The sequence below is a fragment of the Sus scrofa genome, chromosome 7 (assembly GCF_000003025.6).
Source record: "Sus scrofa isolate TJ Tabasco breed Duroc chromosome 7, Sscrofa11.1, whole genome shotgun sequence".
NCBI classification, from domain to species: Eukaryota; Metazoa; Chordata; class Mammalia; order Artiodactyla; family Suidae; genus Sus; species Sus scrofa.
Window position 1 is genome coordinate 38,273,007 of NC_010449.5, and position 25,949 is coordinate 38,298,955.

The following is a 25,949-nucleotide window of genomic DNA, read 5'->3' on the forward strand; positions in this document are numbered from 1 at the left end:
ACTGGAACACACCATCACACCATGCACAAAAATCAACTCAAAATGGCTTAAAGACTTAAATGTAAGACTAGACACCATCAAACTCCTAGGAGAGAACATAGGCAAAACATTCTCTGACATCAACCGTACAAATGTTTTTTCTTAGGTCAGTCTCTCAAGGCAACAGAAATAAAAGCAAAAATAAACCAATGGGACCTAATCAAATTGACAAGCTTTTGCACAGCTTTTGGGGTTTAAGAAAAAAACCAAAAGATAACCTACAGAATGGGAGAAAATAGTTTCAAATGATGCAACTGACAAGGGCTTAATCTCTAAAATATACAAACAATTTATACAACTCAACAGCAAAAAAACCAACAACCCAATTGAAAAATCGGCAAAAGACCTGAATAGACATTTCTCCAAAGAAGATATACAGATGGCTAACAGGCACATGAAAAAAATTCTCAACATCACTAATTATTAGAGAAATGCAAATCAAAACTACTATGAGGTACCATCTCATACCTGTCAGAATGGCCATCATTAACAAGTCAACAAGTTATAAATGCTGGAGAGGGTGTGGAGAAAAGGGTACCTTCCTACACTGTTGGTGGAAATGTAAATTGGTACACACACTATGGAAAACAGTATGGAGGTACCTCAGAAAACTAAGTATAGAACTACCATATTACCCAAAAATCCCACTTTTGGGCATATACCCAGACAAAACTCTCCTTGAAAAAGATACATGCACCCATATGCTCATTGCAGCACTATTCACAATAGCCAAGACATGGAAACAACCAGCCTAAATCAACAGATGAATGGATTAAGAAGATGTAGTATATATACACAATGGAATACTACTCAGCCATAAAAAAGAAGAAAATAATGCCATTTGCGGCAACATGGATGGAACTAGAGACTCTCATACAAAGTGAAGTAAGTCAGAAAGAGAAAGACAAGCACCACATGATATCACTTTTATCTGGAATCTAATATACAGCACAAATAAACTTTCCACAGCAAAGAAACACCTGGACTTAGAGAACAGACTTGGGGTTGCCAAGGGGGGAGGGCGGTGGAGAGGGGTGGACTGGGAATCTGGGGTTAATAGATGCAAACTATTGCTTTGGAATGGATAAGCAATGAGATCCTGCTATATAGCACAAGGAACTATATCTAGTCACTTGTAATGGAACACGATGGAGGATAATGTGTGAAAAAGCAAGTGTGTGTGTGTGTGTGTGTGTGTGTGTGTGAGAGAGAGAGACTGGATCACTTTGCTGTTCAGAAGAAATTTCACAGAACAGTGTAAACCAACTATAATGGAAAAAATAAAAATCGTTTAAAAATAGAAATATGTAACTTTTGACTATCTGAACCCATTTCATCCATCCCAACTCCCCACTTCCTGCAACCAACAATCTGTTCTCTGTATCTATGAGGACTTTTTTTTTAGAGTCCACATATAAATTATATGATATGGTATTTGTCTTTTTCTGTCTGACTTATTTCACTTAGTGTAATGCTCTCAAGATCCATCCATTTTGTTGTGACTGTCTAAATTTCCTTTTTTATGGCTGAATAATATTCCATTATATATATATCACATATGTGTGATACATATAAATATGATATATATATGTCACATTTTCTTTATTCATTCATCCATCGAGGAACACTTAGATTATTTTCAATTCTTGACTATTTTAAATAATGCTACAATAAACACGGGTGTGTAGAGATATCTTTTTGAGATTTTATCTCCTTCAGATTAAAAACCCAAATGTGGAATTTTTGGATCACATGGTAGTTCCACGTTTGATTTTTTGAGGAACTTCCAAACCGCTTTCCATAGTGGTTGCACCTGTTTACATTCCCACCAACAGGGCACAAGTTTTCCCTTTTCTCCACAACCTCACCAACACTTGCCATTTCCTGTCTTTTTGATAATACTCATCCTGACAAGTGTGAACTGGCATCTCATTGTGTTCGCTTGTTTTTGTTGTTGTTGTTTTGTCTTTAAAAAAAGGCATATGGAGTTTCCCAGGCTAGGGGTCAAATCAGAGCTGTAGTGGCCGGCCTACGCCAGAGCCACAGCAACACCAGATCCGAGCGGAGTCTGTGACCTACACCACAGCTCAGGGCAACGCCGGATCTTTAACCCACTGAGTGAGACCAGGGATAGAAACTGCGTCCTCATGGTTACTAGTCAGCTTCGTTTCCGATGAACCACAGTGGGAACTCCTCATTGTGGTTTTGATTTGCATTTCCCTGATGATTAGTGATGTTGAGCGCTTTTTCACATACTTGTTGGCTATTTATATGTCCTATTTGGAAAAACTTCTGTTCAGATCCTCTACTCTTTTTAAACAAATTTTTTTGGCTATGCCTGCTGCATGTGGAAATTCCTGGGCTAGGGATCAAATCCTTGCCACAGAAGTGACCAGAGCTGCTGCAATGACAATGCCAGATCCAATGCCAGATCCTTAACCTTTTGTGCCACAAGGGAACTCTATCATTACTGCTTTTATTATTGTTGTTGTTGGGAAGGTACTCAGTGTGCATTTGCTGAAGACAAGAAGAATGGAAGGAACGGAGCTGGGAGAGACAAAGCGCAAGGTATGTTCAGGGAATGTTGAGTAACCTAATCTGTCAGAAGGGTAGTAATTACCCCTCTGGGCCCATATCGGAAAAAATGCATCGTGTCACAGTAAAGAGTGTTCATCTTATTTGTAAGAGAAATGAGACTTTGTCAACAGATGGGAGAAAGGACCAAAGAAAGAGCGAGCCAGTGTGAGCCAGGAAGTAAGGCATATATGCGGCAAGGTGAATGTTATAGATAAGTGATGGTGTTAGAAGAAATGGGGGAGGGGCTTATAGGGGGATGGGTACAGGTGAGGGGAAATGAATTTAGAGGAAAGTAATATCGCCATGTGGAGGATGCTGTGAGAATTAGCTGAGGCTGATGGGAACAGGTGAGGAGTGACAGGGATATGCTGGGAGTGGAGAAAATAAAGGGTGATGGAGACAGGTGAGGTTTGTGGGAACAGACAGGTAAGGAGTGATGGGACCCTGCTGGGAGATGGGGTCAAATGAATGGCCAAGACCAATTAGGAGAATCTAAGAATGGAAGCAGGTCCATCAGAGAGAGGGTCCTAGAACTGCAGGAGTGGAAAAAGGAGCAGAGTAGACTGTGATGTCAGAGCAAGGGCAGTGATGTAAGAGCCGGGGCGGTGAGGCGGTGATGTCAGGGCTGGTGCTGATGCTGGCGGCGCAGTGCATTGTGGGCAGCTCCCCGCTCTGCCGCTGCCGCCGCTGTCGCCCGAGGAGGATCGGGGCCGGGCCGGACCGGGCCGGGATGGTCCCGGTCGGGAGGCCGCCGCCACCGCCGCCGCCGCCGGAGAGAGCGGGACGCCCAGCGCCGCCGCACTGAGCCGCCCTCGCCCCCGCCCCGCCCCGGCCCCGGGGGATGCGCCGCCCCGAGCCGCTGCCTCCGCCGCCGCAGCCGCAGCCGCAGCGGGCACAGAGCAGGTGAGGCGAGGCGGGGCGGGGCCGGGCCGGCGGGCCGGGTGGGGGTCGGGGAGGGGGCTCCTTCTGTGGACCCATTGGGCCTCCGGCCTGGCTCACCTCCCAGCGCAGCCTTCTCCAGCTCCCCCTCCCTGTGCCGTCTCAGTCTCCACCCGAGCTGGGACGCTGGCCTACACAGCCTGGGCCGCATCCCGAGGCCTGGAACGGCGCCCTGCCCCCAGCACACAGACCCACCCTCTTCAGCCTGTCCTCCAGGGGTTTTGCTCCTCCCTTCTCACCTCTGTCCCCATCCCCAGGGTTTCACTCTCCTGTCATTCCTGACAGCCGTTCCCAGCTGTCTCCATAACCTCTCTTGTCCTCGGTGCCTGCATTCCTCCCACCAGCCTCCTTACCTACTTCCTCAGCCCTTCAACTGTGCCCAGAAATCCTTCTCATGGTCCTGTCCCCTCATCACCTGTCATGATGAGCCCCTCACCTGTTCCATCTTATGCAACCCCCTCCTCTGATCCTGTCACCCCTTGTCCCCTACACTCCCCTCTGCCCCCTTCCACACCTCTTAACCTGATCCCATTACTCCTCGCTCATCTCTTTCACCTCTTCTTAACTGTGCTCCCAGATTCCCTCACACACCTGGCTCACACCTTGCATAGGTGCACCTCAACACCTATATGCACGTGCTAGGATGAGCTGCCAGCCACTTGGCTATGCCCCCGCAACCCACACGCACACACACATCAGGGGCCCCCCACTCTTAAACATACACACTTGCCGACAGATATTCCTTAAACCTCCTCCCCAAGCCCTCAATAACTACACACCAAAGAGTCTTGAGGGGGCAATCAGGGAGCAGCCAGGTTCCTCGTGTTCGTGTCATCAGCCCTAGCCTGGGCTGGCTGCAGTCCTCTGAGGCAGAGAGTGGGAAGGATGCTGGGCAGGGAGAGGCAGGGAATCCTCATTCATCTTCCTGCCTCTACTCCCCCTTTTCCCACTTCGCCTGTTCCTTGCACGCTTGCCCGTCTATAGAGTGGGAGCAGGATTCACATCTTCCTCATCAATCTACAGAATCCTCCATCCCAGGGCTGGAAGGCCCACCCGAGGTCACCCTCTTTAACTCCTTACGGCTCCCCTCCCCCGTTTACTGGTTCAATTGCTTCTTCAATCTTGTCTTCAACCTGTCTCCTCCACCTTTATTCCAGAATCCCCCATCCCTACCTCTCCCTTCATCCTGCCATTGCCCCCACTGCTCTCTGAGTTCCTGATGATGCCCCGAATGTCATTTGGCAGAAGGAAAGTGGAGGCCTATTTGCTATCCCCACAGTTCTGATCCTCTGAAGTTGTGTGGATGGGGTGGGGAAAGTCAGCTGAGTCATTTGACAGGAAGAGTGAGAGTATCCCTCTCCCGGAAGATCCCTTCTCCACCTGTCCCTCATGGCACACCGCGACCTGTTGAAGATCGTTTTCATGCCTTCACTACCCCACGCTGCCCCTGTTCCGGGATGGCCAGACCCAGGAGCCCATGTCATCAACTAGTCCATCCCAAGGAAAGACAGGCCTGTGTCGTTCCCACCCCATCCATAGGTGTCTTAGGCACTTTCTTCCTCTCCACCTCCCCCACCATACCCAGCCTGAGTAACTTCCTTACAACTGTGATTGTGAGCCCCAGGGTCGCTGTGAGCCCCGTGCTTATCAAAAGTGTAGGGAGAAAGGAGAGAGGAAAAGATCCTGTTTCCATTCCTAGACTGGGTTGGCAGAGATCTCAAAAAGCTGTCTCTTCCGGCCCCTGCCCACACGCAAGCACATCACACACTGATAGACACAAGAACACAGAAGCCCCTGCAGCCCCAGATGTACAGACACACACAAGCACACACAGGCACAGACACACACAGGAAGACACACAAAGATGTATACGCATTCACAGAGAGGGATACACACACAGACACACTTGTGCCCACTGATATTTCCCTGGGTAAGGCTGGCTGGCATTCCCAGCCTTCATTCTTGGGACACGCTCCCTGATATCCAACTTCTACCAATCAGTATGCGACAAAGGCTGTGTTCCTTCCAGTCGGTTCCTAAGCAGACACAGAAAGGTGTGGGCAGAGGCTCTCTTACTCCTTATCCACCCAGACCCGCTGCTCCCTATCACTCCTCCTACCTTCTCATTCCATTTTCCTGCTGCCCCCCCCCCAATTCAGCCTGCCTCATTTCCTCTGAGTGGTCACAGGGCTGCCGTGCCTCTAAAGCCCACATCTTGAGTCCATCACCTTATGTTCACCCCATCACTCACATCCTTGCTTCTCACCCCAAAACCGTGCCAGTGGTTTGGGCTCAGCACTGAGAATGGTTTCAGCCTCCTCACTCAGCACCATCCTCAAAGGGCAGCTCCTAATTTTCTGATGCTTATATCTCCCATGGTTGATTAGAGGTCCCTGCCACTCTGGTCTGTGTCTCCCTTGGGTCACCCCTTGGTCAGCAGTTCTTCTCTTTCACTGAGCCTCAGAGGCACAGTTCTCTGGGCACCGTGCGGCATGGGATGGTGTGAATGTGTGAGCGGAGGATAGAGTCCCTCAGGCTGGTCCTTCTTGGCTCAGGTCTCCCTGGCCCAAGCGCAGATTTCCATCTGGTGAGCACCTGGGTGAGCAAGTCCTCCCCACATTAGTTAGCATGGGTTTCTTTGGGAAACGCTTTCCTCACAGCCTGCTCACACATCATTTTCCACTCCCTTTTTCCATCACATATGTGTCCCATTGCTGGTTTTCACATCTCCAATTTGTAGTTTGTACCTACCTTCCCATGGATGGTATTTCTTCTTCTCCTCTGACCTCCACCGGGTTTTTACACAGTTCTTCCCCCAGTGACCCCTGGAGCATCTACCCAGTGGGCTAGGAAATGATGCCTGCCAGGAGAACCTGTGTTCCCCTCCTCCATATCTGCTAGGGGGTCCTGGGTCCTAGCCCGCCCCCTCACAGCCCCTTCCCACTCCCCCAGGTAGATGGCCCCTCCAGAGCAGGCCCTGCGGACACCCCTCCCTCCGGCTGGCGGATGCAGTGCCTAGCGGCCGCTCTTAAGGACGAAACCAACATGAGTGGGGGAGGGGAGCAGGCCGACATCCTGCCGGCCAACTACGTGGTCAAGGATCGCTGGAAGGTGGTGAGTGAGTGACCTGGCCGGGCGGGGGAAAGGGCGGGGGGAGGATGGGAGGAGAGACCTGTTAAATCAGTTGCCCTCTGTGTCCCTACCGTAAGAAGGAGGTGTCCCTGAGCTCATTTGCCTACGACTTGCAGGTCATTATTTTGCCTCCACTTGTGGACAATCGCTTTCTGCCGGTCCCTCTCTCCAGTCCCGCCGTCTTTCACTCCTTTCCCCGCTAGGTCACGTTGGTCGGGTCCAGACTGGAACAACTCCTGGTTGGATGTCAGAGCAGGAGCTGCAGAGCTCAGTGGGGGGAGGAGGGCGAGGGTGGGGGAGGGGGCTCTTTCTCTGCTGGACCTTGGAGAAGGGCAGTGAGCGAGCCCCTCCTCTTCCGCATAGGACAGAAAAGCTTGGGTTCGGGGAAAGAGGCCCTGCAGGCGGCTCCTACCGCACTCGCACTCCACCTTCTCCATACACCCTCCTCCCCTCACTGCTTCCTGCGGCAGGTGCAACACTCCGAGACTCCATCTCCCAGCGTGCCTTGCTTCTCCAGCCCGGGACTTCAGGCTGCTCTGCCTGCTGGGAGTTGTAGTCCGAGCCTCCTCAGGGCTTTGGGCTTCGGAAGGGAGGGCAACACTTAAGGATGGACGCAAAGGCAGTGTATCGTATTCTGAGTGGAACTGTAAATCAGTCCCGATCCCACCGTCCCCCTTCCTTTCTTTCTGATGCTTGAGAGCGCTCTGATGTCTTCTCATGGGAGCAGGATGAAGTGATCGGCTGTGAGCTGTGGGTCTGCATAGGGTGGGAGCGGGGGCTCAGCTCACCAACAGGGGAGGGGGCCGAGATTGAGAAGAGAGTGAGGCTTGGCTGCGGCCAGGTCTCCATGGCAATAACCACCCAGTGGGTAGGTCGCCTAGTGGCCCAGGGAGAGGGCAAAGATAACAGTGTTGTCAGAGATGTCTCTGGGACTGGGGAAGGCGCGTGGCGGGGGGGGGGGGGGGGGGCCTTGCTGGAGGAGCCAGATTACTGAGGGAAGGGGCTGTATATCCCAGAAAGGGATTTCCTGAGAGGGAGTGGAAAAGGATGGAAATTGAGAGAGGAGGACCCAGGGAAATACGCAAAGGAATGAGGATCTGGCAAAGTGAGGAGTGTTTCTCTAAGACCCTGTCCCCCATCCCGCTTGAGGTTCCACTCAGGACTTAGTCTCTGGCAGATTAGAGGCAGCAGGACTTTTGCAATGAAGAGATGGGAAAAAGAGAGTGTTCACACACATACTGACTTTGGGTTGGAACTTTCCAGTGCTTTTTGAGGGAGGGTGTGGGAGATGAGTGGGGAGAGAAGTGTCAGGGGTTAGGGGAGGGCAGGAGACAAGCCCTCAGTCGTGGCCAGTGTGACCCCTCTCTTTCCCTTCCTTCCCTCCCTGGTCCCTCGAGAATTAGAGAGGGTGGGGTACCAGATATTTCCCCTCAGCCAGTCCCCATGAGGGATAGATGGGGAGTGAGGCACCACTCAGGAACCAAGAACAAGCTGTCCTGATGGGCTGTGTGAGGAGGAAATGAGGGTCCGTGGTACTAAATGGGGCATTTCATTTTATTTTATTTTATTTGTCTTTTTGCTATTTCTTTGGGCCGCTCCCGCAGCATATGGAAGTTCCCAGGCTAGGGGTCTAATCGGAGCTGTAGCCACCAACCTACGCCAGAGCCACAGCAACATGGGATCCAAGCTGCATCTGCAACCTACACCACAGCTCACGGCAACGCCGGATCCCCAACCCACTGAGCAAGGGCAGGGGCCGAACCCGCAACCTCATGGTTCCTAGTCGGATTCGTTAACCACTGCGCCACGACGGGAACTCCAGGCATTTTAAAATAAGAGCATTTTTTTCTTCTTGAGGGGTGCCTCTCAGCATCAGAATATCAAATTTAGCATTTTTTGAGCACTTACTATTGTCAGGTACTGTGCAAAATGACTTACATGTATTATCTCAGCAACCTATGGAGTAGATACTCCTGTTAGCCTCGTTTCACAGGGGTGGAAACTGAAGCGTAGAGCTTAGTTAACTTGCCAAATTCCCATGACTAGTTGGTAGAACCAGGTCTGTCTGACTGCAGGGGCAACAGTCACTGAGTTACGCCACTTGCTAAGAATTAGCCCACCCAAGAATCAGGATCATAGACGGAGTTCCCTGGTGGCTCAGTGGGTTAAGGAACTGACATAGCAACTGCCGTGGCTCAGCTTTGATCTCTGGCCCTGGAATTTCTGCATGCTGCAGGCATGGCCAAAAAAAATAAATAAATAAAATAAAATAAAATAAAGAAAAAAGAAAAAAAAAAAAAGAATCAAGATCATAGAACCAAAGGAGAATTGTGACCTATTCTAGTCTAACTCTCATTTTGCAGAAGGGGAAAAGTGGGAACTTACCCCAGGTCACCCAGAGCTGGGCCAATAAACTAGGTTTCCTTTTTTCTAAATGAATGCTGGTCCTGTTGTGTCCTCTTTCTCCAGGTCCTTTGGTGGGGGAGAATGTCATGAAAAAATTTAGGAGGGGAGGACAAGGGTCTGATGCAGGGCGGTTGAGAGAACATTCTTGTTCCTGGGCTGTGGGTAAGGCTGATGTGTGACTTCGTGGGCCTTACACACTTTGCCTTCACAGGCCCCCCTATGTTCTGTAATGGGGGGGGAATGGAGGAGGGAGCTACGGAGGGAGAGATAGGCCCTGTTTGGAGGTGAAGGTGGTAGAGAACTACCCTTTGGCCCCCTGGGAAGTTGGGGAGTAGGTATCAGATATGTCTTGGCTGCTCTAAGCTCTCCTTACTATCTCCAGCGAGGATTTTGGAGCCTGGCAGGTCTGGGTTTGAATCTCAGCACGTATACTTTGAATCTCCGTGTGTCAACGGTTCGTGTAACATTGCAGTTAGGAGTGTGGATTCTGCATCAGATTACCTGGATTCAGAGGAAATCTGGCTTTGCCACTTACTGGCAGCGTGACTGGGGGCAGGGTACTTTTAACTCTCTGTGCCTTAGTTTCCTTTTGTGCAAAATGACAACTCCTGTGACCTTCCTCACCTGTGTGGTTGGGAGCCTCTGGGGATGAGCTGAGATGATGTCTTCGAGTGTGGATCACAGAACCCAAGGTGTGGGGGGTTGTATCCTCCCCTCATTCCTACAACGTCAACTGCAAAGGAATCTAGAAGATACTAGAATCTCCCCTGAGTTTAAAGTTCCCCAGAGGAAGGCAGTCCATGGCTTCCCTTGAGTCTACATCTGTCCCCTCCTGCTCTGAAATTCTTCTAGAAGTCTGACCTTAACTTTCATCTCAGGTAGAGAGGGACCCTGCTTTCTCACTGTTCTTCCTCTCTCCTCTTTCCTGGGCATGAGAACCCCACAGCCTTCCACCTGTCTTCTAAACCTTCCCTTCCTTCCTCCTTTCTCTTTCTAGAGTGGTTTCAACTGGAGCCTACTGGGAACGCCCTGTCCTCAGCTCTGCCTGCCTCACTTCTCCCTCCATTCCCATGTTTCAACCACCATTAAACATTTATTGGGTTGAATAAATGTTAAGGGGAGGGCTCGGAGAGGCAGGCAGCTCAGAGTTAGGAGATTACAGACTGGCTGATCAGAGCAGCCTCCATCTCAATCATGAGCAAGCCCAGCTGCGGCTGGTGCCTCATGAGCCAATAGGACACAAGGAAGAAAGCTCTGGAAGAGGGCAGGCCACCCAGGAGGGGCAGGCTCCCTGGGGAGGTGAGAATTGAACTGTCCATCTTCTATTTTTTTTTCCCCATTGAGGCATTTTCTTCGCCCTAGGGACGTATTACATCCCTAGAAAAAGAACCTAGGATTTTCCCTCCTGTGTGTTTTCATCTTGCTTCCTCACGGTTCATGACGCCAGCTGAGGTTGTCAGTACAGTGAAACCACACTGATGGGACGGGAGCAGGTTATTCTGCCATTTTTCAAGATCTTTGAGTTGCACATCACATCTGGGGCTGATCACTCCACACTTGTTTAGCCTGCCCGTGAGGTTCGCAAAAAATCTTCCCAGCTTTGTGAGCACTGATGATTTTGAATTTGTCAGTGGAACCATGCTTCAGCATCACAGTTAGAAACCGATGATGACTCTGGAGCACAGCCTAATAAGGACCTGGTGTTTGCCTCTCTTTTTGGCATTGTTGAGGCTCTTGAGAGCATCAGTCAAGGATCTTCCTGAGCACCATTATGGCAGCATGGAAGAATGGCAGAACAATGGCAGAAAAGGTGGACCTCTTTCTTAAACCAAATGAGTCCTAATTTAGAACTCAGCACCTTCACCCCATTCCCTGCACCACCCTCACTCTCCATGACCCCAGGCCCCTGACTTGAAATGACTTTTAATCCCACCCCAGAGCTCAGCTTTGCTCGTCTGCCCAGCAGACTCTCCCTCCATCACAGTTCTCTGCCTTTTCTCACTACCTGCCCCAGGGTGCTGGAGGAGGAGGACCCAGAGAGTCAGAGCCCCACTGCCGAGCTCCCTGGGGACAGACACATTCTTTCCAAACCTCCGACCGCCCCACCATGCTCTCCCAGAGAGGAGGCACCCCCTGGTCTGGGGCATCTGATCTGGGGCCTTGGGAGTGACGTGAGCTTCACCAGGGGGCCTGGGCAATGAGCACACTTTGCTGAGTCCCCTTCCCCAGATGCTCCCCTCTAAATGCTCTCTGCCCCCGGTGACATCTTCCAGGAGATCGCCAACCCCAGGATGGGCTGGCCTCCCTGAGGGAGCTACCTGAAGTGGAGACATTCTGGAAATTTGTTTTCCTTCTGGATAGTGGCTGCTCTATCTAGCTGGGGGATGGGGGAAGCATGATATTTATGGTCCTTAAAAGGCTCATGATGGCCCATTACCTCCTCAGAATCCTGCATCAGCTTGTCTCCATGTCTCTGTGGAGTCTCGGGTCTCACACCCTTTTCCGCTGCCCACTCTGATGTTTATCCTCACATGTGCGTGCACACACACGTGTGTGTGTGTGTGTGGTTGTACACCCATGGGCTGAGCTCCAGCACTAAGGGAGGAGGTGGGAGCACTGGCGGGTGGAGCGAGGAAGGGAGCCATGGGGTCCTCCCCTTCAAGGAGAGCCCCTGCCTCCATCAATGAATGATGCGACCCAGTAGTGGGGGGGGCTGCTCAGCTTGATCCCTGTGTCCCCGATTCCCCCCTCACCTGTTTCTGTAGCTCAAAAAGATCGGAGGCGGGGGCTTTGGTGAAATCTACGAGGCCATGGACCTGCTGACCAGGGAGAACGTGGCCCTCAAGGTGGAGTCGGCCCAGCAGCCCAAGCAGGTCCTCAAGATGGAGGTGGCTGTGCTCAAAAAGCTGCAAGGTGCAGGCCCAGGGCAGGATGGGAGGGAAGAGGTGCTGGAACCAGGGCCTGAGACCTGATGGATGAGGGGATATGGGACTAGATTTGAGAGCAATGAGGGGCCTAAGGGTAGGGGGAGGAGTGAGGAGTGGTCCCGGGGCCAGGGCGGGGGGGCCCCCAAAGTCAGGGGGGCACCAGAGCCTACCTTAGCGCTGGAGGTGAGGAGGAAGGAGCAGGAGCTGTGAAACCCATCTGTGATCCTCAGGGAAAGACCACGTGTGCAGGTTCATCGGCTGTGGTCGGAACGAGAAGTTTAACTACGTCGTGATGCAGCTCCAGGTGAGTCCCCAGGGCCCAGCCTCCCTCCTCTCTCCCTGAAGAGCTTGGGCGGTGACTCCCAGGTCGGGTGGAGACTGTGGCCCCAGAAGAGTGGGGAGGGGGCACAGGGCTTGTTGGGGAGCAAGGCTGGTCTGAGTGTCACAATGGTGGAGGTCGGGACGGCAGCTGAGTTGGGCCCGTCCCCACCCCCGCCCCCGCCCCAGGGTCGGAACCTGGCCGACCTGCGCCGCAGCCAGCCCAGAGGCACCTTCACACTGAGCACCACGCTGCGGCTGGGCAAGCAGATCCTGGAGTCCATCGAGGCCATCCACTCCGTGGGCTTCCTGCACAGGGACATCAAGCCAGTAAGGGCTGCCCCCTCCTCCAAAGCCCACCCCACTTCCTCTCCTTCCTTGGGTCCACCGGTTGCTTCTCCAGGGCAGTGGCTAGGGTGGGGACAGCCTCTTCTATTTGTCCCCTTCTCCTGCCCTCCATTCCAAGCCCCATCTCCTCCTCTCCCCCGCCTCTCAGGAACACATACACCCCTGCCCGCCCTTGGCCATGCCCAGTCCTCTCCTTTGTTCTCTGCTTTTTGTTTTTTTCTACCCTTGACCTGAATGGTCCTTGAACCTGGAAAGGTGAAGGGGTGGGGAAGGATGGATGGATTGAGAGGGGGACTAGGGGCTTAGTGAGTCTCTGGTAAGAGATGCCAACTAGCTCATTTTGTGATATCTTGGATCTTGGTGCTGAAAAAACATCCAATTTAAAGGGGGTCAAAACTGAGGCCCAGAAAGGTTGGTTGAATGGCCCAAGGTCACACAGCAAGGCCAATGCTGGTCTTCTGCTGCCTCAAAGCAGGGCAGGTACACTAAGCCACAGAGCCCTGCTGGGTCCCAGGGATTCCACGCTGGGTGGACCTTGCTGTGTGATCTCAGGAAGCCCCACTTTGCCCTCGGATTCCTCCTCCCCTCACATCTGCTCCTCAGATGAAGCTCTGACCTGCTGTATGTGTGGTTGTTCTCCTCTCACAGTCCCTCACAGAGCTGGTTCTTGGTGCCCCTGAGGTGGGCTGGGTGGGCTTGGAACCCCCCGGCTCACAGCTACTGTCTTCCCCAGTCAAACTTTGCCATGGGTAGACTGCCCTCCACCTACAGAAAGTGCTACATGTTGGATTTTGGGCTGGCCCGGCAGTACACCAACACCACGGGGGACGTTCGGCCAGTGAGTACCGTCGCTCTCGGGACTCCTGAGTCTCCGTCCTGAGCTGGAGACCCTTCTCTGGTTCTTCTTGCAACTGCCTAGACAGGCCTGGCCTTGTGCTCAGTGTCACCCAGTGCCAGGTCCATGCATGGCCCGTCCTCTCTCCCCCTTGGCCTGGGCTCCTGGTGGATGCCACACCCATGCCCTGTGGTCTGTTGCCCACTCTGGTCAAGGATAGATGCAGGGGCAGGAGCAGGTTTAGGGCCTGAGCGTTGGTGGGTCAGGCTGCTCCTGACCAGGCTGATGCGGTGATGCTGGGCGGGGAGGTGGTCAGGGTTAAAGCAGTCAGTTAGGCTTGGTAAGCAGGGTTGAGATGTGGCCAAGGTCGGGGACAGCAAGTGACCTTCCTGGTGGTGTTCTCCCCTCTCCAGCCTCGGAATGTGGCCGGGTTTCGGGGGACTGTTCGCTATGCCTCGGTCAATGCCCACAAGAACCGGGTGAGTGGCAGGGCTGGGACAAAGGGTTGTGGGGACAGGAAGGGCACAGGCCAGGGGCAGGCAGCTGTGAGGTGGGAAGAGGAGTACAGGGCAGGGGCTGGAAGCTGCCCTTTCAGAGACCCTGACTGGAAGAGGGATCTGCTGGCATCTCCCCTTGGATGTCACCTTCTTCCTTGTTGGGGGGATCCCCTCCTCTCTGTCCCCTCCACAAACCTCCGTGGGATGAGAAGACACCCCAGGACTTTTGACTGTGGGATTCTCTGTGTGCTGGTGGGTCAGGAATGGTGCCATGGCTTCACGGAGACCCCAGCTCTGCCCCTAGGCATCCTGACTGGTGTCCCTCAGTGAAGGGTCAGTCCCCCACTCCCAGGGAAGGACCTGAGAGCTGTGGGTAACCCCTCCCCACCCCCACTCCAGGAGATGGGCCGCCATGATGACCTGTGGTCCCTCTTCTACATGTTGGTGGAGTTTGCAGTAGGTCAGCTGCCTTGGAGGAAGATCAAGGACAAGGTGAGGCTGGTACAGCTGGGTCTGGGAGGGGGCATGGGGCAGCTGGGGCTCCATCTCCACGTGCCCTCTTGCCTCCAGGAGCAGGTAGGGATGATCAAGGAGAAGTATGAGCATCGGATGCTGCTGAAGCACATGCCCTCTGAGTTCCACCTCTTCCTGGACCACATCGCCAGCCTTGACTACTTCACCAAGCCCGATTACCAGGTGGGAGTCTGCTCCTGCACCCTGACACCTCTCTATGCGTGACCGACTCCAGCATCACCCATTTTGCCAAGGCCTGGCCTCCCTGCCGGCTTGGCCCTGAGCACCTCCCTGGGCTTCCAACTGCATGGAACTTTTAGTGCTCCTGTAAACAGTAGTCACGGCGAAGATTTATCAAGAGTGCACCCTGCTCTCAGAGCTTTTCCTGCATCAACTCATTTAAGCTTCAGAACAAGCCTTTGGTGATATTTTGTCTCCCTTATGTTATTATTTGAGCATTTAACAATGAAGCCAAGGACTTTTCACGGAAACTCTGCAGGAGGCCAAGAGGGATGACCGTCCCCATTTCATAGATAAGAAGACTGAGGCCCGATAGCCCAGTTAGGAGCAGGGCGGGGCTTAGGAACACCTGATTCCAAGACCAGTGCTCTTTCCAAGGTGCTGTCACTACACCCCTACGGGACCTGCTGACCCTGATCAGGAAATGGGGGAAACATCAGCGCTGTTCTGCCCAGGATCCACTATGTGCCAGGCACGGCTGCACACCACAAGGATGCCAAATAGTGTCAGGCACACAGTGGGCCCGCAGTGAAGGGGCCCTGCTGGCAGAGAGCCCCCTCTGGAGAGACCTAAGTCAGAAGTGGAAAAGTATGCAGGGTGCCACTTCCTAATCCCAGAGACCCAGTTGCTGGCAGAGACGCCTTACTGGGATAGTAGGAGGCCATGCCCCCAGTCCGAACTCAGCCTCACGGGGGTCCCCCAGACTGCACAACTGTGAGCACACTCTGTGCTGGGCCCTGTGCTAGCTTCTAGAAATGCACTGATGGCAGATAGGCATGTGAACAATTCAAACCGCTGCTCTGTGCCCAAGCCAGGAACCGTGTGGGCCAGGTAATCAGGGCAGGCTTCAGAGAGGAGAGGACCGTGGGAAAGGCACTGCAGGCCCAGGAAGCAGCTTGTGCAGAAGCATGACCCCTGGCGGTGGGTTTGGGAAACTGCTGCTGAAGCTTTGTAGAATGTGGAGACAGCAGAGGCTGGGGATAGTCAGGGGACAGATCTCCCAGGGCTTGTGTCCAGCCAGTGGGGCTTAAATCAAGATGATAATTTGCATGCTTATTTGCATATTGTGTGCATGTTTTCATTGAAAATCAATGTGCCCTTCTTCCAACGCCCCCTCTTGGCCCATCCTGTCCTAGACAGCCCCTCTTTTCTCCCTGCTCTCCCATCAACTGCCTCTGCCCTCCTCCTGGCTAGCCCCCCGGGTCACCTCTCTGTCCTCCCGCCACCCCCGCCCCTGCAGTTGATCATGTCAGTGTTTGAGAACAGCATGAAGGAGCGGGGCATCGCCGAGAACGAGGCCTTCGACTGGGAAAAGGCGGGCACAGATGCCCTCCTGTCCACGAGCACCTCCACCCCGCCCCAGCAGAACACCCGGCAGACGGCAGCCATGTTTGGGTGAGTCTCAGGAGGGGTGATGGCCGGGTGGGGACAGACAACCCGGCCCGGAGGTGTCACCTGAGAAGCCAGGCCTCGCCTCCTCTTCCTACCTGGACACATCCGGCGGTCTCCCCTGTGCGTGGTGCTCAACAATGGGGTTCTTGAATCCCAGGAAGTTCTGCCACACCTCTGCCTTCAACCTGGGGATGGGATGGCTATCCTTATTTGGAGTTCTTGACCTTACTAGGGAGGGGGGCGCCCTGAGTGAGATTCCCTGAACCCCACAGTTTGTCCATATCTCAGTGGTTGCACGTCACCATTCAGTGAACAGGTCTTGAGCCCTGGTCCCAGGCCCTGTGGGGGCTGGAAAGAGAACCTTGCAGCCCTGCCCTGAAAGCACTCTCGGTGAAGTCCGGGACATCTGTAACCCATGGGTCAGCGATTTCAGACCCACGTGACAAGCATGAAGACCAGGGAGGGGCCAGAGTGAGGAGGGCTCCCCACCCAGCCCTGGGAATGAGCCAGGGGATGCACTGGGAAGGAGACTCAACTTGTCAGCGCATTGTGGGGCCCGGGTCTGTAAAGACATTGCTCGAGGAACTCCAAACTGATTCTTTCTTTCTTTCTTTCTTTTTTTTTCTTGTCTTTTTGCCTTTTCTAGGGCTGTTCCCATGGCATATGGAGGTTCCCAGGCTAGGGGTTGAATCGGAACTGCAGCTGCTGGCCTACACCACAGCCACAGCAATGCAGGATCCGAGCCACGTCTGGGACCTACACCACAGCTCACAGCAACGCTAGATCCTTAACCCACTGAGCAAGGCCAGGGATCGAACCCACAACCTCATGGTTCCTAGTTGGATTCGTTAACCACTGAGCCACGATGGGAACTCCCTGTTTCTTTCTTTAGACCTATTTTCCTGGTCTCAAGGAAGTTGGCTGGCAAACTGCAGTGGGGAGCTGGCAGGGCTGGAAAGCAGTGGGATCGCCTACATAAACAGAGCCAGGAGGGGCCTGTCTCTCAGCCCTCTGCCCGCCTGAGAGGGGTCTGGTTCCAGAGGCTTTGCGAGCCTGGAATGGAGACAGAACTGCAGGTGCCCCTACCCTGCCTGGCCTCACTGTACCCACTCCCCTGGGTGCTGTGTGGTTCTCCAGAGCCTGTGCTAGAGGATAAGGCACCTCTGCCAACTTTGCCCATGGCCCCCTCCTGGCCTCCACAGGGTGGTCAACGTGACACCAGTGCCTGGCGACCTGCTCCGGGAGAACACGGAGGACGTGCTGCAGGGCGAGCACCTGAGTGACCAGGAGAACGCACCCCCCATCCTGCCTGGGCGGCCCCCTGAGGGGCTGATGCCCAGCCCCCACCTTGCCCCCCACACCGGGGGTCCAGAGGCTGAAGTCTGGGAGGAGACGGATGTCAACCGGAACAAACTCCGGATCAACATCGGCAAAGTAACTGCAGCCAGGGAGGGGGACGTGGCCTTCCCCACCCGTGGGCCCCTCCCACTCATCCCTCCCCAGCGCCCTCTCCCCAGCCTTCCGCCTGCTCGCCCTGCCTCCCTGGCCAAGCCCCATCGCGGGATCACCGGCATCCTGGTGCTCTGACCTCCCTCTCTCCTTCACCCCGAGGAGACCACCTGACCCACAGCCACCCTGTCGGCCCAAGTTCATGGACCTCCCTCTCCTGCAGACGCCCTGTGTGGTGGAGGAGGAGCAGAGCCGAGGCGTGGGGGTCCCCAGCTCCCCAGTGCGTGCCCCCCCAGACTCACCGACAACCCCCGTTCGTTCTCTGCGCTACCGGAGGGTCAACAGCCCAGAGTCGGAGAGGCTGTCCACGGCGGATGGGCGGGTGGAACTGCACGAGAGGAGGTGTGTCCGGGGCCAGGAGGGTGGTCAAGGGCCCCTGGTCCCGGCTGGTCTGGAGGAAATGTCAAATTCAAGGCAAAGATGGGGGGACCTTGGAAGTGTTAGGAGGATTATACCTGGGCCTGAGATCAGACTCTGTTAGAGTGAGTGTCAGGCCCTGGAGCAGGGTTAGGGAAGCCGAGGGCCCAGCTCCCGAGGGATAGGCTTGGCCAACCAGGCCCAGGAGGTGATGAGGCCTGAGCTGGTAGGTGGGCGTGCTTCCAGAACCTCTTTCTCTAGGGACGAATTATGGATGCCCGCCTCCAGCAGCTGGTGAGGCTCCCTTCAGCTTTAGGAGAGGGGCCTGGGAGAAGGGATCACGGAGGGCTTGAGGAGAGGCTGGACCAAGTTTAGAGGGTTAGGATTCAGGGGAGCGAATGTCAGGGAGGGACCTAGCTGGGGGCAGGGAGTATGGGAGAGCCCAGAGCCAAGGCAAGCCCTGAGGATGCGAATGAGAGGGTGGCTGGTGGACCTTGGGTGGCCAATGGCCACCAGGGACCAGGGCCAGATCCTCATCTGAGAGCTGGTAAGTGGGATAACCTCAGGTGGGAGAGATGACTCCACCCTCCCTTGGCCGTGGGTGTGGCTTTTCCCCCCAGTAGGGCTGGGGCCTTCTCTGCACCAAGGAAGGGGTCTCTTCCAGGGGGCCAGCTGCAGGGAGTTCTTTCCACACCCACACCTCCTCAGGCCCACCTCAGCCACAGCCCCCCTGTGGCTTCTGCCCCAGCTGCAGTGCACACCCGGGATGGGCACAGGGCCCCCAGGGGTATGGAGATGCCCGAGACAGGGCAGCTGTGTACCCATCCCTGTGCTGACCCCAGGACAAAGGGACACAGGCCCTATCCTGTGGGAGCAGCGCTCACATCCACCCCACACGCTCACATCCACACACACTCTCACTCATAATCTCACACAGTCACACTCTGACACCCACACACTCACATTCTCACACATACTCCCACTCACATTCCTATACTCACATTCCCACACTTACAATCTAACAGAGTCACACTCTCACACCCCCACATTCTCATTCTCCCACACTCACATCCACATACTCTCACACACATTCTTACACTCACCTCACACACAGTCTCACACAGTCACACTCTCACACTCACATATGCATTCACACATTCTCATACAGTCACACACTCACACATGCTCTCACACACATCATACACTCACGGCCGCACATTTATAATCTCACACAGTCACACTCTCATGCTCACATTCACACTTGAATTCACACACGCTCACATGCATGCACGCTCTCACAGTCACACATACTCTCACACACTCGCACTCTCACAGGTTGAACTACCTGGGAGGGAAGCCTACATTTTTCATCCATTTCAGCCCCAGAGGGTTCGGGAGACAGGGAGGGGTGAGGAAGGGTGGTTTGGAAGGGATATGAGTGGAAAAGCGAGGTGGGAAATGCCCTGAACAGAGACAGTCCTGAAGAGCGCGCTGGTTTGGCTCAGAGTGAATCTGGTTTCAGGGACGGTGGGAAGAGGAGAAGGCCAAGGAGAGACTTTCTGGAAGGGAAGGTTCAGGATCTCAGGGGCAGCAGAAGGGTTTTTTGGGGGGGTGTCTGAAGCACTTCAGAAGCCGATGAGATTGGGGTGTCCACATCCCTGCTTTCCTCAATTCCCACTCCGCCCCCAGTCCTCAGCCCCTCTCTTCCTCCAGCCCCCTCTCTCCTTCATGCCCATCAAAACAAACCGGGCTCTTGGGAAAGGAAGTGACGTCAGCTCCTTATATGGAAGAATGAATGTAAGACCGAGGCGGCCCCCCTCGGGGGGTTTATTTTAAGCCTTTTGAACAAATCGATAAAAATGCTGTGTAGATTGGAGTTGGCAGGTCCCGCATAGGCGGGGGTGGGAGTCTGTTGAGAAAGGCCCACAGGAGGCTTTGATCTGCACCCGCCCCCTCACAGGCTCAGGCTGGAGGAAGGCTGGAAATCAGCCCTTGCCAACAGCCTGAGTGTGCGTGAGGCCTCCGTGCTTCTCAGGGGGCACCCTGGCATTTGAGAGAGGACAGTTCTTTATATGCAGCATCCTACAGCCAGAAACACCCTCACCTTGGGGCTGGTACCCTCCAGTTGAGAACCTCTGAAAGTGACGTGAGAGTCATCGCACAGGTTAAGATAGCAGTGAAAGAGATGTCCCCAGGTAGGATCAGTGTCCCAGAGGCAAAACATCAGAGGGGACCCAGCCCCTGCCAGGCAAAGCTCACCGCCTCCTGGGGCAGCAGAATCGTAAACATACATGCGCTCTGTTCTGTGATGAGAGGGGACACAGGGAGCACTGGGAGGGCAAATGAACCCACTGATGCAGGAGAGGCTCCCTGCAGGAGGTGACATCTTAGCGGAGGAGCTGGGGGTCTGCCTAGCAGAAGGGGGATACTTGGCCTTTGGCTGGTTGCCAGGGGCCTTGAATGCCAAACTAAGGCATGTGGACCTTGTCCCGAGCTGGGACCCACTGGAGTTTGTTGGGGTGGGGGTGGAGGTGGGGTGAAACTAGCCAGGTAGACCTTAAGGCTGCTGCTAAAAGAGGCTGGGAAACCCTTTGCAAGCTCGAGGTCCAGGTGGGTGTGTTTGCCCTGGGTGCAGCGGGGTGGGAGCCCTGACCTGGCAATGTCAAGTTTCCCTTAGGAAGATCTAGGTTCCTCGGGGGGTGGTCGGCAGGATAGTGTTCCTTGGGCACAGGAACCAGAGTTTACTTTCTGCATGTTTAGATTCCTGGAACACAGGAAGCATTCAAAAATGCATGTTGAATGAATGAACGAATGCAATCTCGGCAGGGAGTGAGGGTGGAGAGTGGCAGTCCAGGAGGTGGCTGGGCCTCGCTCAGGGTGGGAGAAGTGCAGTGGTCAGGGGAGGGGGGGTGTCCCAGGTGTCGGGCTTCATCCTGCCACCTCCTTGGGGTCCCCGGGGATCCAGAGAGGCTGGGCATCACATGCAGTGGCTTTGCAGGTCACGGATGGATCTGCCCGGCTCACCCTCACGCCAGGCCTGCTCCTCGCAACCTGCCCAGATGCTGTCAGTGGACACCGGCCACGCCGACCGGCAGGCCAGCGGCCGCATGGACGTATCAGCCTCTGTGGAGCAGGAGGCCCTGAGCAACGCCTTCCGCTCGGTGCCGCTGGCCGAGGAGGAGGACTTCGACAGCAAGGAGTGGGTCATCATTGACAAGGAGACAGAGCTGAAGGACTTCCCCCCGGGGGCCGAGCCCAGCACATCGGGCACCACGGACGAGGAGCCTGAGGAGCTGCGGCCGCTGCCCGAGGAGGGCGAGGAGCAGCGGCGGCGGCCAGGGCCAGAGCCCGTGGTCCGGCCCCGGGGACGTGGCATGCACACGCTGGCCGAGGAGGACCTGCGGCCGACACCGGCCCAGCCCCCACCCCAGATGAGCCAGGCCGATGGCCGGTCAGAGACATCTCAGCCCCCCACGCCTGGCAGCCCATCCCACTCACCCCTGCACTCCGGACCCCGCCCTCGACGGAGAGAGTCGGATCCCACGGGCCCGCAGAGACAGGTAAGGCTGGGCTTGCACCCCACTCCCCACCCCCAATGCCCAGTCCTGGCATGTAGCCAGGAGTGCTCCCTTGTGCTCCCTGGGGGCTGCTGACTAGCATCTGACTGTTGCAGCTGTGATGAAAGGGAGACAGGTTTAAGGGTCGGAAACCAGGCTTGCAGGGGCAGGCATCTACCCTCCCGGTTCTGAGTTTTGAGTCTTGCATTCTGGGCAGTGTCAGCCAGGTGACAAAGCTGGAGAAAGACCTCCTAGGCCAAATGGACAGGGTGTGCAAAGGCCCGGAGGTGGCAATCAGAAAGCACAGCACTGCTTGAAAGTTGCAGCAAATCAGGCTGTGAGGTGGGTCCTGGGGCCCGTCCAGAGGGCCTTGGGGCTGAGCTGAGGGGTTGCGGCTGGATTCTGAAGGCTTGGGAGCCACCCCAGGCTTTTAAACAGGGGTGCAACCTTATTAAATTGGTACTTTTGAATGATCTCTTTGGCTGCTCTGTAGAAAATGGATTGAAGGGGCCACAAAGCTATCAGCAGGAAGGCCGCATCAGGCACCAGCAGGAGTGCGCCCTGGTGGCTTGGATCAGGGTGAGGGCCTTTGGATGCGGGGCAAGGTGGATGGAGCCAAGAAAGGTTGGAGAGAGGGACTGAGGGGGCTGTGACAGGGCTGATGGGTCTTGGCTGATGCCCGGCGTTCTGGGTGCATGGGGGTGCTGTCACTGAGTGGTTTTGAAGGAGCATCAACTCAGATTTGGATGCAATGACCTCATGGTGCCTGTGGAATGTCCACTGTGGTGGCCTCGGCCCGGAATATGGATTTGGGGTCTTGTAGTCCACAGCAGTAGCTGATGTCCCTCAAGAGGATGTTGTGGGGAGGGGAGAGACAAGGGTGAAGGCAGGGCTGGGACACAGTCACAGCTGGGGGAGAGGGGTGACTGAGAGGAAATCCTTGAGAAAGCGCCATAGAGCCATAAAGCAGCCAGAACACCTGGAGAGAAGCTCCCAGAATTCAGAGGGAGAGCTGCTGCAAGGGGGTGAGGGCAGCAGGGAGGGTCAGGAGGTGTCCTGTGGTCAGGGTAGGCTCAATGTGGATGGGGAGCCCTGAGCACCAAGATGCTTGGACACTGATGGGGAGAAAAGGAGCTGGGGCAGGAGGGACCCTAAACTTGGCACATAGGGGGCCCTGGGAAGACCTGGTCAGACTTCAGTGGCACCTTCTCACTTGGGAGGACTGAGGGAGAGGGCTGGAAGGACAGGGAGGGGCCAGACAGTGGCTGCATCGTGAATGCTGGGGTGAGGGTCTGTGCATGTGTGTCTCGTGGTAATCTGGTTATTTTCTTCTGGCAAAGTTGGGGTGTTAGAATAGGCCCCTGGCCTGGCCTGGCTTCTCTGTGGGGGGCAGAGGCTGACCTCTGATCTAGGAAGCAACTCCGACACTCACCCTGAGTGCTAAATGGGGTCCATGTTCCTTCAGAGGATGGGAAAGCGCCATGGAGGTGATGCTGGAGGTCTCAAAGGCTGTGCTGCATTCCACTCGGCTGTCCCACTTCAGGGGCACGCACGCAAAGGGCTCTGGGAGAAGCGAAGTGCAGGGCTGGGTCAGTTCTGCTGCGTGCTCAGATCGGGAGGTCTAGCTGGGAGCCCGCAGGTGCCCTGGCGAAGGCGGCTCCAAGCAGGGCTATCTTCAGGTCCCATCCCTGTGTCCAGAAGAGATGACCTTTGACCTGAGATCCTGGGCAGTATGCGTCCTGGCCCTGCCGTGGACACTGGAAAATTGGGGGCTCGAAAAGTGGGGAGCAAGAGTTCCCATTGGGGCTCAGTGATTACGAACCCAACTAGTATCCATGAGGATGAGTTCAATCCCTGGCCTTGCTCAGTGGGAAACAGCATTGCTGTGAGCTGTGGTGTAGGTCGCGGAAGCGGCTCGGATCTGGCGTTGCTGTGGCTGTGGTGTAGCCTGGTATCTGTAGCTCCAATTCCACCCCTAACCTGGGAACTTCCATAAGCTGCAGGTGCAGCCCTAAAAAAAAATTAAAACGTGGGGTCCATGAGCCCCCACCCAGAGTGGTCCTAGCTGGCCTGAGCTGGAGGCTTAGCAGGGGCAGGGTGTAGGCAGCATGGCTGTGTTGCTGCCCTGGACACTGTTCCCACGGACCACACTGGGTAAGCAGGAGAAAGAACAAGATCTGCTTGGGCTCCCTCCCTCCCCTCTCATTCATTCATTCATTCATTCATTCACTCACTCATCCCCTCATCATTCCACACTTACTGAACATCTACCCTAAGCCAGGGACTGGTGGCATCAGAGATCATACATATAATAGGTTGTGCTGGCTAGAAGTGCAGGGTCTAGGAAGGGAGACAGAGGGTGGTGGTGTGGAGTAGAGAGAAAGCCCAGAATTAAAGTCAGGAGGCCTGGGTTCTGGACCTGGGCTCTTCCGATCCCTTCATGGTGACGATAGGCCAGCTGGGCCTCAGAGTTAGGGAGCTAAGCCATCTGTGGTTTTTGTCACCTTCAGATTCCCTCCATTGCTCTAGGTCAGCCTCATATTGTGAAACTCCAGCCAAGGGGGTGGAGGAGAGATTTTGGGGGAGCAGGCATAGGCCTATTGCACAGCCAGTCTGGGGCTCAGGTCGTGCTTGTGACAAAGGTGGGTACTGCCCATCTCAGCCAGTGAGGAGTCGCTAGTGTCCGGAGGGATGTTAGATGTGTGCAGGCTGTGGTTTCCCCACAGTGTACAGAAGCGAGGTTGGTCAGCATTCTATGGCCACGTGTGGGTTTTCTGTGTGACCTTACCCAAGAGTGTGCATTGGTGTGTGGCTGTGTCCGGTTGCCCACCTATGCATGTGGGTGCACACGTCTGAGTGTCTGTGTAACATGTGCCATGGATCTGCTAGTTGTGGAGAACCATGGACACCTAGAATGTCACAGCTGGCAGGATAATCACCATAGTGATCATTTTAATGACAATATAATAGCTGGCACTTCCATATCCCACATGTGTATTCCTTACAACGATACCGTGAAGAGGCCACCGCCACTTACAAGGTAAGGAAACAGAGGCTCAGAGGAGCTAAGTGCTTAGCCAAGGGTTGCCAGCTGCTAAGTGACAGAGGCAAGATTTGAATCCACGGGGCTGGCTCCAGGGTTGTGCTTGGAGCCACACAGTCTGAGGCCTGTGTGTTTAGGAGAAGAGCAAATACAGGCCAGAGAGAGCAGATGGTTTGTGCACAGTCAGAAACTTTGTGTGTGTGTGTGAGTGTGTGTTCCATGTACACATGTGTGTGTGCCCACTGGCTGGACCGTGTCAGCAGGTGTGCCTTTGGGCACGTCAGTGTGTGTGGTGCAGCTTCTGAGTATGTCTGGATGTGAGCACATGGGCAGGACATGTTTTAGCGAGTATTTCAGTACAGCGGGGTGAAGCTGAGCCTTCCCTTCGCCAAGGGCGGGGGAAGAGGAAGGAACAGACTGGCATACTGCTCCCTTCTTTTGGTCTGTAAAGAGCTCAGCCTGGGTGGGAGCTCTACACTGGGCTGCACACTGGAATCACAGTTTCGGGAACTTCCCCATTCCCATAACTAGATTAAGTGGCTCAGGGCTGGCAGGAAGTCTCTTTGGGGACCCCACCCCCCGCCACCTTTCTGCAAGGAATCCCTCTCCTAGACCCACTCCGTCTGCTCAGTGTCTGATGTGTGAACTTCCTCTAACAACAATCATTGACAAGATGAGCCCCTGCAACTCTGTCACCTATGCCCGTGGGGAGCAGGGATGAGGTTAATGTGGAACCAGGCAGTTTTAGAGCATCTGTTGTTCTTTGGTATGCATGCCATGATACTTTAATTTTTTTTTTTTTTTCTTGACACATACCTTGCTTTCTTCTCTCTGGAATTTATGGTGCAAATTGCAAGTGGCCAGGAAAGCTGGGGCGGAGGGGAAAGCAGCTGACAAAGTGTGTGATTTGGGGGAGGGATGTTTACCCTCCTTCGCCGGTTGCCTCCGGCTGGGCTGATAACCCAGCGGGTCAGCATTCCCTGAGTACATGGACATTTGTTTGGCTGCCCCTAGAGCATTCCTCTGCCACGTGTGCGGGGGGCTGGGGGACAAAGATGAATCAGGCTTCCTGGTCCTGCTCTTGCGGAGCTCACAGTCAAGGGGGTGGGGTGGGGACGCGCAGGTGGAGCTGTCAAGGGCCACAGGGAGATAACAGAGGACAGACCCTTCTCTGCTAGGAACAGGGAGTCAGCCTGCCTGGGAAGCTGGCCTCATGGAGGGGACACTCTGGCTGGGTATTGAGAACAAGGAGGTGGCCGCAAATGGTGCCTGACCTGAAAGGGCGGGAGCATGCTGGGATTAAATCCCTCTGGCAGCTGA

At 54.7% G+C, this 25,949-nt stretch overlaps 1 protein-coding gene across 1 annotated transcript in view; it reads left to right on the forward strand.

Moving 5' to 3' along the window:
* The window catches only part of TTBK1 (tau tubulin kinase 1), a 43,021-nt gene continuing 20,531 nt past the window's right edge, over positions 3,460–25,949 (forward strand). The window contains exons 1-13 of the mRNA XM_001929304.5: positions 3,460–3,519; positions 6,508–6,669; positions 11,859–12,006; positions 12,251–12,324; positions 12,528–12,668; positions 13,420–13,524; positions 13,935–14,000; positions 14,418–14,510; positions 14,589–14,714; positions 16,012–16,166; positions 17,366–17,597; positions 17,836–18,014; positions 21,028–21,589. Coding sequence (XP_001929339.3) covers positions 6,562–6,669; positions 11,859–12,006; positions 12,251–12,324; positions 12,528–12,668; positions 13,420–13,524; positions 13,935–14,000; positions 14,418–14,510; positions 14,589–14,714; positions 16,012–16,166; positions 17,366–17,597; positions 17,836–18,014; positions 21,028–21,589 — 1,989 coding nt within the window. The 5' untranslated portion in view covers positions 3,460–3,519; positions 6,508–6,561. The remainder of the gene's footprint in view (positions 3,520–6,507; positions 6,670–11,858; positions 12,007–12,250; positions 12,325–12,527; positions 12,669–13,419; positions 13,525–13,934; positions 14,001–14,417; positions 14,511–14,588; positions 14,715–16,011; positions 16,167–17,365; positions 17,598–17,835; positions 18,015–21,027; positions 21,590–25,949) is intronic.